At 36.1% G+C, this 10720-nt stretch overlaps 1 protein-coding gene across 1 annotated transcript; it reads left to right on the forward strand.

The window, feature by feature from the left end:
* The first annotated feature begins 6678 nt into the window (after window positions 1-6678).
* On the forward strand, window positions 6679-8019 carry LOC149188527 (endochitinase-like). The gene is made up of 3 exons (XM_089413036.1): window positions 6679-7099; window positions 7189-7297; window positions 7408-8019. The coding sequence occupies exons 1-3, from the start codon at window positions 6784-6786 to the stop codon at window positions 7781-7783; spliced, it is 801 nt and encodes a 266-aa protein (XP_089269162.1). The 5' UTR covers window positions 6679-6783; the 3' UTR covers window positions 7784-8019.
* Window positions 8020-10720: the final 2701 nt, after the last annotated feature.

A 10720-nucleotide genomic window follows, 5' to 3' on the forward strand; every position in this document is an offset into this window, starting at 1 on the left:
ACATATACATTTGATAGTTTTATGAAAAAATAGGTATAACTAAATCTGATTATATCCATGCAATTTAGTGTACTCTAAAACTAAGAAAAAATTATTGAAAAGAGAAGCAACAGATATATGGACTAATAACTTTACTTAGCATATTCTGTTAATCTAGTTTGAAAATATTGATGGTCTCGTTTAAGACGATGATTTGGTTTTGGATGACAGCGCAATCTCCTTCGTGCCATGATGCGATATTGGGAAGATGGAGTCCGTGAGACATCGATAGCGTTGTTGGGAGAGTGGCGAGATATGGAATGGTGATGGACATCATAAACGACGGGCTGGAATGTGGCACAAGAACAATAAGCAACGTGCAACAAGGGGGCATCGGGTTTTATCAGAGATACTGCAACATGCTGGGCATGGACGTGGGATCCAACCTTGACTGCTAAAACTAGAAGCCCTTCGGAACTTAATCTCTACGTTACCAAACCATCACATCGACTACTACTATTTTGTGTTCTACGTTATGGTCAGCACAGAGTCTACTGTCTATCTAATAAATAAATAAATAAAATGAGAATTGCAATAAGTGGTGAGATTCTCTCACTGGATGCGCTCCCCTCCCTGCTACTGCAAAGTAGATTAATTATTTATACCTGTAATATCACTCTTGTTTTTATACAATAAGAAATAAATAATGTGAATCTGCCTTGGTCGTGGTCGCTCCTACTACCATGCTATGTGGCCATGCCACATCATGGACATACTCTTCCACATCATCACTTATATGCTTGGGAATCAACCATACCAAGCACTAAAAAGGAGAGGTCATTGGGTATAAACATGATCCTTCATTGACCCATTGATGATTCATTGAAAATCTTCATGGACGATTTCTGTTAAAGGACTTCATCAACCCATTGACGATCTTGCCAAAAGGCCCCATTAATTATTTTGTAAAAGGTATCCCATTTTTCCTTTTTTGATTTCACCAAAATCCAAATTTATTCTTTAAGGATTGGCCAAAGTATTGAAAATCCTAGGTGCTATTTTCTTTTTGTTGATCCCCATAAATCATTTGATTAGACATGCCCATTAAATATAAAATTTAATTGAATTTGAAGATGGATGTTTTTTCTTTAGTCCTATAGTTAATTCACTAATATACTTTTTTACCAACTCTGAAAACTATGAGCATTTGGCAGACCTCCAAAAACTATGAACTTGGTCATATCCTAGGATGATTCTGGACTATTGATCCCCTAATTAGAGGTGATCTTAGTCATTAGATATTTGAAACTATGAAATCACTATGGAATGTTTAAAATCATCTTCTAAAGATAAATTTTGGTTTTGTAACTTGCATATTGATGACCTTAACCATTCTCTCAATTTTTTTAGGAACAAATTCACCATGAATTTGCTATGGAATTTGGAAATTTTCCTCCTTTTGCACAAATATCCCCGGAATTTGACATTGATCAAAACTATGTAGAAATGAATTTGTCAAATTCACACTAGTCTTTGACCCATACAGGGTCAGTATTGAATCATAGCTTTAATACCACCTTGTAATGCCCAAAAATTCATGTTTGAGGCATGTTACTTTTGAAAACAAACTCTAATATTGTATTTGAGTAAATGGATAATGACAACATGATATATGCATTGACACAATCCACAATAAAATATTAAAAATGTAAATGCAATTGAATTGAAAAATTGCAACAACCTTTAAACATACAAGCTATGAATTAACCACAACATTCAAGTAATTCAAAATAGCATTCAAATTAGAAATCAAAACAATGAAAAAATACTTATCTTTAACAAGATCTACACAACAGGATTTGTATGTTGGATGTTCCACCCAACCATAGACTTTGTTGCTCTAATTTTATTAGCAATACATCACTCTCAAGTTGAGGATATGCATCTACAAATATAGGAAATCTCCTATAGGTGTCAACTATGCACTCATACATCCTAATACCCATTAAAAGCATAGTGATTTGACTCCTACAACAATTCTAACTACCCAAATCTATTCGTGATTATTTTGCAGAACCCAAGGAGTGAGATTTTATTTTATGCATTGTAGTCCCTCAAACAATATTGATCACCTTTAGGGCTCTAGCATAAGACCAACCAAGAATTTCTCAATTAAGGGCTTCAGGAAAGTAGTTGTTATAGGATCGCTCACACAAATTTACATGGGATCTTAGGTAATTTTCTCATTGGAAACTCCACATAGACATACCAAACTAATTTTCAACATAGTTACTATATTCACAAATTGTCCTCAACATACAATCATGGCTTCCTTCTTTTCTTCAATATTAAAACTTTCTTGTCTTCACTCCTTGGCACTTGCATAACTAATCACACACTTTGACTTAAATTTCCTCTTCCATGCATGGGTTTCTTGACTCTCGTTCTTCCTAAAGACGACTATACTCTACCCATGTTGTCATAACTAAGATGGTGGACTCTCCAACCCACCTCTTACATGAGTTTACTTTCCCTCATGCTTCAATAACTAGCTAAGATGACTCTTCTACCAAACTCATACATGGATTGAATGATTGGTATTTAATTAGTCAGATGGTGATCATATGGAATATCAATTAATATGAGAAAATGACTTGGAAATATGGGCATGTGGATTTCCCCCTCGCCCTATACCTTTTATCCCTCTTTGTTGTGGAATCATATCCCCTTATAACTATATTTGTTTCCATATTGCAATTAGCGGTGTACCTTATTTTATTATTTAGAATATACTATGTTTACATATTATATCACTTGGTCCTCAATCATTCACCAAATTTACAAATTATTCATTTTTAATTTGAGAACTAAAAATGGGATGCTACCTATAAAACAAGTAGTCTTTCTACGTGGCTTTCATAATGCTTTGATAGAATTTTAACAAAGGCCTCAATTTCTAGTACAATTTCTTGTTTTTTAATGACATCTACAACAAACATGACTCTCGTAGTTAAGCATCATTATGATTATGATTCTAACTTGTAATACTCTCTTATTATATGGGTGCATAGAACAAAACCTATCTTATATGGTTTTCCCAATAAAAAGTTTGTTTCTAATGTTGGATCCAGAGGTGTAGATTGTCACTTTTAACACTTTAAAACTCTAAATTAAAAAAAAAAAGGTATAACTTTGTGTTCATGATTTTTAAGGTTACATTTAGGATTACACAATAAGATGATTGCTATTTTCTATTTCAATTACAACTTATATATTTGGTGGTTTGTTAACTTTAACATTGTAAAAAATTGGAAGGGAAATATTTAAATTTTTTTTTTGAATTGTATATTTTGTTTTCTCTTGTTAATTAAGTGTATTTTTTTTTTTTAGTGAAGAGTAACCCTTCAAATTTGATCACTAATTTTGATAGGTCTATTATTATTTTATCAATGACTCTTACTTGAATAACTTGTCAAATATTTGCACCATCAATTATACTGAAGAGGGAATATGAAGGTGGTTAGGTACTAGTTGACATGTATACAAAAGAAAATTTATTGTTAAAATTAGGTAGACCAAACAATTACTTTAAAAAAATTTGTTGCAATATACAATAAAGTGTTTGAATGCTCGCCATTAGCAGACAATAAGACTATAAATTGGGAGGATGGTATAAAGTATTTAACATCACTTCTTTTCTAACTTTTTGTTTGAGTGGGCCTCAATCTCAATGCATGATAGGCTTTAATTATGGAAATTGATCATAAAGTTAAATATCTTACAATATCTTACAATTTCAATACCCCTAGGCTTTGTTCCAAGAAGATTGGTCATTTTGAATTTCAATAAAGAAAAAAGAGAAACTTTGTTATGGCATGAGGAATAGGATATCCAAGGAGTAGTGTGATAATTGTTTCCAGTGTCTTTCTAATAAGTTTAAATTTGAAAAAGAACTGAAAGAAATTTAAGTACAATATACAATTACCATGGCAGAGTTCAACTGATTGCAACTATGACTAAAAATATGCAAAAAAAAAAGTGAGGGAAGTAAAAAATAGAATAAGAAGAACATTTAAAGTATAGAGAATGAAAGTGATGCAACCATCATTGCTATTATACAAATTACTATGTGATGTTAGGGGACACGATATCATAGAAAGTATGTTAGACACACAATGGCATTCAAATGCATTGAATACATCATGACACAATAATATAAGGCCATCAAGCCCATGGGTAAAAATTATAACATGGGTTTCCCAATTACAAGATTAAAAGTAGTATTCAAAGCGTTAATGCCTCATATAAAAGTAGATTTTTTTAAACAAATGAAATAAAATAATAAGCATAGTAATTTATGAAATTGTTAATTGAGAAAAATAAACATCCCATAAAGCGAACAAAGTAGGAAAAAAAACTAGAATGCATTAAATGCATTAGTAGTAGGGCAAAAAATTCAATTGGCTTAGTGGAATTGGTGCCACAAAAGAACAGAGGAAAGAAACCATGTAAGCATCAACCTAAGAGCCATGTTGAAACTTATTGAATAGTTCTTGAATTAGAGACATTTATTATAACAATAGCACATAAAATTTTGATGCCTTGGTGCCATGACATAGGATAAATAGTTGTTTTTTTATAATGGCCGGACAATGGTACCAAAAATAAGATGTGTGTCTAGAATATATATTCAACTCATCAATTGGTTAAGTGACAAAGTCAATAGTTGAATTTGCTACTTGCTCATCTCATGGTCCAAACGCACATCTCAATTATAATTCATCAGAAACAAAGGTTATGTATCCTATGAAGCATAACTTGTATAAGTTGTAAACAATAACCAAGAAATAATAATCAATGACCAAAGGTTTTGTTTCTCATTAATCTAATCAATGAAATAAACTATGGAAACCCAACCATGAAGTTTGAAGCCTACTATTCCAAATAATTGCACACCAAAATACATATAAGAGAATCTAAATACATTCCAAAAACAAATCCATATAAGAGAATCTAAATCCATTCCAGAAACACTTTTTGGGATATAGAGCCTAAAACCAACATAATATGTTCTAGCTAGTAAATCCCTTAGAAAGTGTTAATGTTTGTAAACTAGCCAATCAATGTGACAATAAGTATTGTAGTTGTGGAAGGAACCAAAAGAATATAGAAAATAAAATCAAATATGAATAATTGCACCACATGCATAGCAACAACTAACATGAACCACTTCCATCCATTCTAGTGATCCTTTGCACAATTCATAGAGAATGAACAATGCACTAACATATTAGACATGGGATATTCCTTTTTGTTTTTTCATTTCTGTTTTAAACTAAAGCAAGAAAATTTTGGGGGATTTATTAAGATTATATTCTAGATAGACATGATAGAACCAAGAACACAATAATACATATTTCCCTTGTTAACAAGAAGCTTTTATCCACACCCTTGGAAAATGTAATTACTTATGTAATTGTAACTAGATAGACACTATTAGCAAAACTATGAAATGTCATCCTTTGTAGAAAAAATGCACCATTGTCTTTCAATATTCTATGCTTATTTACACAAGCACTTACAAAAAATCGCTAACATATAAAGTAGTAATAAACACGTATCCAAAATCCTTATACTTACTCTCATCCATGTAATGAAAAACGCAACCATATTACACAAAAATAAAACACTTCATACATAAAACCTACACAACACCACCAATAAAATACCACAATACAATACACTCCATTGCCAACCATCCCTTAAAAAGTGTTAACTCTTTGAAAAATGTGCACTAAGTTCTTCCAATATTCGACACCTAAAATAATCAACCTCGCCCACATTAAGGGTTGTGGCCAATAAAATATAGATATAGACGAAAGAATTAAGTCCCAAAATTATAGATGTGAAAAGATCGCCTAACAGAAACACTACTAAGCAAATTAGCCAGTTATCAAGAACAAGAAAAACCTTTGCCTACAAAACCCCTACATAGTGGAAAACACAAGCACAACCGTTATAAGGTAGTACAATAACACAACCAAACACAAACACAATACTAGAGCACAGAGAAGACACTACCCAAGTTATAATCATTAAGATATAAGAGATGCCGGTCCCAATCACCACCATAAAATTACCTTTAAACCTTTGCTACTTAGGATTGATTTTGCAGAATAATGGATATACAATGAACGGTTAAGATGTACACCACTGTACCATCCCATTAAAGACAACGCAGGCTATCTATTTCTTGGTTGACCACGGTGTGCCGCGACCATGAGCACTTCTTGCAACTTAGTCTAAACGTCAAAAATATTAATCTGTACTCGGACAGAAACCAGTAGTTTATTCCCGTAAAATCAATTTAATTGACATAAGTTTGAATAGACCAAAACCGATAGGTTTCATGAAAAAAATAAAATAGTTTCCATATTGTTGTATGTGTGAAAAGGTAAAAATTAAAGTCTGCCCTCCAAAGTAAAAGTGGAGCCTTCTCGAGGCGAGGAAGAAGCGAAGAAAGATGATGAAGAATAGGAGAGGGGCACCTATAATGCCCATCGAAATCGTGGACCCGCGTAACCCGTTAATTACCTTCTACCTTCGCAGAAATATCGCTATGAATGGTGGTGGTTGTAGGTTCGACTATAAAAAACACCATATTCCACCGTGAACCCCACGCAGTGGTAGAAAGTTTCACCCCCGGCCCCATGACGCGGTATTTTACTCCGGCAGAAATGTTGCTATAAAACGAGGGGTTTGTAGCCTGGGATCATCACCAGAATTTGGGTTAGCAGCATAAAGATGGCGTACACGAATATGGGGAGAATGATGTCGATCATGAGGTTGCTATTGGCCCTCACCGCAGTGGCGATAATGAGTTCTTTGTGTTGTTATGTTTCTGCACAACAGGGAGTCGCATCCATCATAAGTGAAGATGTCTTCAATCAATTTCTGAAGCACAGAAACGACGCCGCATGCCCGGCAAAAGGTTTCTACACCTACACCGCCTTCACTGCGGCAGCTAATAGTTTCCCAGACTTCGGCAACAACGGCGATCTAGAGAGCCGCAAAAGAGAGCTCGCGGCTTTCTTTGGTCAAACTTCGCAGGAAACCACAGGTATTATTAATTTAGCCTCCTCTAACTCTTCTGTCTCCCTGCCATGCCGTATTGTTATTAATCGGATTAGGATATATGGGTTTCTACAGGCGGGTGGGCAACGGCCCCAGACGGCCCATATGCGTGGGGTTACTGCTTCAAAGATCAGGTGAATAGCGGAGACAGATACCACGGACGAGGACCTATTCAGCTAACAGGGTAATATTTCTATATCTAAGTTTTGTTAATCCGCTTCGAATTCTACAAATACAAATGCAAAATAAAACGAATGAATTTCAAGCCTAATACATTTACTGGTGTGTGAGTAGGGACTACAACTATAAAGCTGCGGGGGACGCATTAGGTTACGATCTCATAAACAATCCGGATCTCGTGGCGACCGATGCCACGATATCGTTTAAGACGGCGGTTTGGTTCTGGATGACGGCGCAGTCTCCGAAGCCTTCGTGCCACGACGTGATATTGGGAACATGGAGTCCGTCAGCCACCGATACCGCTGCTGGCAGAGTGGCGGGATATGGAATGGTGACGGACATCATAAACGGTGGGCCGGAATGCGGCACAGGCACAATAAGCGACGTGCAGCAGGGGCGCATCGGGTTCTATCAGAGATACTGCAACATGCTGGGCGTGGACGTGGGATCCAACCTCGACTGCAAAAACCAGAAGCCCTTCGGAACTTAATCTCTACGCTACCAAATCATCACATCGACTACTACTACTGTTTCGTATTCTATGTTATGGTCAGCACAGACTCTACCGTCTACTGATAGATAAATAAATAAATAAAATGAGTATTGCGATAAGTGGTAATGTTCGCTCACTGGATGCGCTCCCGTCCCTGAAAGGGAATTATTCATACCTGTACTGCCACTCATGTTTTTTCACAATAAAGAAGAAATAACGTGTTTAATTTTTAATGGTTTTTTAATTAAAAATGCCTGAAGATAATATTTCAATAAATAAATTATATAAATGAGTTACAATATTAGTGTGTAATTTTTTATTAACAATGATGTAACTAGCAATTGTACGAGATGTTGCAAAGAAAATGTCATAAAACATAAATTTGACGGCATGAATTAGAGATTTCGAGATACGGGCATTGCAAGCACTCTGATTCAACCTTTCTTGCTCCTTATAAACAACATTCCTGTCCAAAGCAAATAGTGAAACAAGACCAAAATTAAAAATCAATGTGACCTTATAAGATCTGTTGAACAAGTAAAAAAGATCTCTCTTCTTCTAGCACAAGATACAAACATACATTTTCTCTCCTCTTCTAACACAAGATACAAAGATTACATTACATTTACTCTGAAACCATCTAAATTTATAATGCCATTAAAATCTTCATAACTAAATTATTTAGAATCATTTTTTTGCATTCTAACACAACTAAGCTAAGATAATAATAGTAGTGATTATGAAATCAATTTCTTCCTAAACAACTTTGAGAATATCTGCATTTGACCGTCAAAGAATTCAATAGAGAAAATAAAAAATATATTCACTGATGCATGGTGTCCCTTATCATCTTCTCCCCGCATTGCTTGTATATGATTGTGTCTCATAAATACTTCTCTGTTTGTTACCCCAAATGATGAAATTTTTTTGAAATAAAATCCCCGGATTTTGAAGAGAAAATGATTCTCCCCACATTGCTTGTATATGATTGTGTCTCATAAACACTTCTCTGTTTGTTACCCCAAATGATGAATTTTTTTTGAAATAAAATCCCCGGATTTTGAAGAGAAAATGATTCTATGAGTGAAACCATCCCCTATCAAAAACCCCAGTATAAAAAAAATAAGGAAACAATAAACGTGTAAGATTTAGTTGTCCAAAATGCATGGATTTATTGATATTCAAGGATAGCCAAGAAGGTATGTAGTTTTTGTTGAGAAAATTTACTGCAAATTGTAAATTAATCTCGGAGATTTATCAGAGGAACAAAACACAGCAACAACCATAAACACAAACAGAAATGTTTATCTGGGAAAACCCCAAATCCGGGGAAAAACCCAATCATAATGAAATTTCATTATCCTTGGCCAAAACCCTGGCCAATCTGGCCAAGTGAGCCTTCACCGCTCACCTCCAGGCCCTTGCATTACAATGAAGTCCTTTCAGCCTTTTATAGGCTTCATTACATATAATACCACAGGCAGAATACCATGGGTGCACAATACCATGTGCCCCAAAACCATCACTGTTTAACCTGGTCAACTTTGACTCTATCCTGAGTCAAGTTTACTTAACAATTCCCCCCTTAAACTTGACTTGGGGTTCCTTGACTAACTCCAGCCAAACTTGCTAAGTGAGACAATCCCACTCACTCTAGCCCTTACCCCCCTTCAGAGTTTTTATCCCGGGTATTGTTAACCCGACATCCCCCCTATCACCTAGGTCTAACTCAGACTTTACCAGTGATTACCAAGGGGTACACATGCCTTTACCAGGTCTTACAGTAGTATGCCCATTTACATGCAATAAGTTTGACTTCATTAATTTTTTTATTATTATTGCTGCTCTTTTAACCCATTCTCTCTTCATTCTCTCTTATTTAATGCGACCAAGTAGCTGCTTACATTCAGGTGACAAGTGTACATGGCCCGGTCCAGAATAGTATACTGCGCTTAAACTGCCAACGCCTTTCCTGGAGGAAAAAACCACTTCGCTGACGAAGAATACGCAGATCTCTTTCACTAATCGATCTGCCAATTTGTCCAGAGCTCGATCTCATCATTAAGAACATGCCACACAATTTCAGCTGCACGCATCAAACTTGCCACCTGGTCTTCTTGTTATCATGGGCTGTGTTTCCAGCCAATTCCAACACCTCGGTGGCAAGGTATTCGAGAACAGTGGCAACGTAGATGGCTGCGCCACCTCCAACACGCTTGGCACAACGCCCTTTCTTGAGATACCTGGTGATCTAGAAGATGGATTTCTAAGATCCCGATGCGGATTTAAGGCCATCGCCCTACCTGCTCGACCTTTCTCCTAGTCACTTCATCCATCAAAAAACCACGACCAGTTCGTTGGTTGCTTCCTCGTAGGAAATTCAGGGGCTACCGTGCGATTAGAACTCCATCCAAATCAGTTAGTGGGGCTGACACATCTGCCATCAATTATGCTCAAGTCGGCATCCACTTTCGATGGTTATACTTGGGTTTACCTGCGTGCCTCCATAATGGTCCTAGGGTTGCGATCTCTTAGCTCATCCTCTGCTACCACGGCTCTAGTGCTTCGAGCAGAGAATCTGATAGTGCCATCTTTGTTCCAGATCTATACTTTGTGCCAGATCTACCTCTGCACGTTGTTCTTTTGGCTTATCACACTAGCCACGCAGTCCTTCACGGTCGGAATCTTGGCCACCAGATCCGACGAGATCTACCTTCTTCACACACAGATCTAAGTAGATCTATATTGATCCACAATTAAACCACATTTTAAGCCCAAATCCTCAACTATGGCTCCGGCAATAATAAACAGCGCACCAGCCATTTAAAAAATTCAGGCTCCATGCATTACTGAACATACCTCTACCAGCTTAATTCAAGCTCAGCGCACCGCATAGTATATCAGCGGCTGCTAGTATATATCACGCAGTGTTGA

The sequence above is a fragment of the Pinus tabuliformis genome, chromosome 3_1 (genome assembly GCF_031772625.1).
Source record: "Pinus tabuliformis cultivar Carrire ecotype Pingquan chromosome 3_1, CPIR1, whole genome shotgun sequence".
NCBI lineage: Eukaryota > Viridiplantae > Streptophyta > Pinopsida > Pinales > Pinaceae > Pinus > Pinus tabuliformis.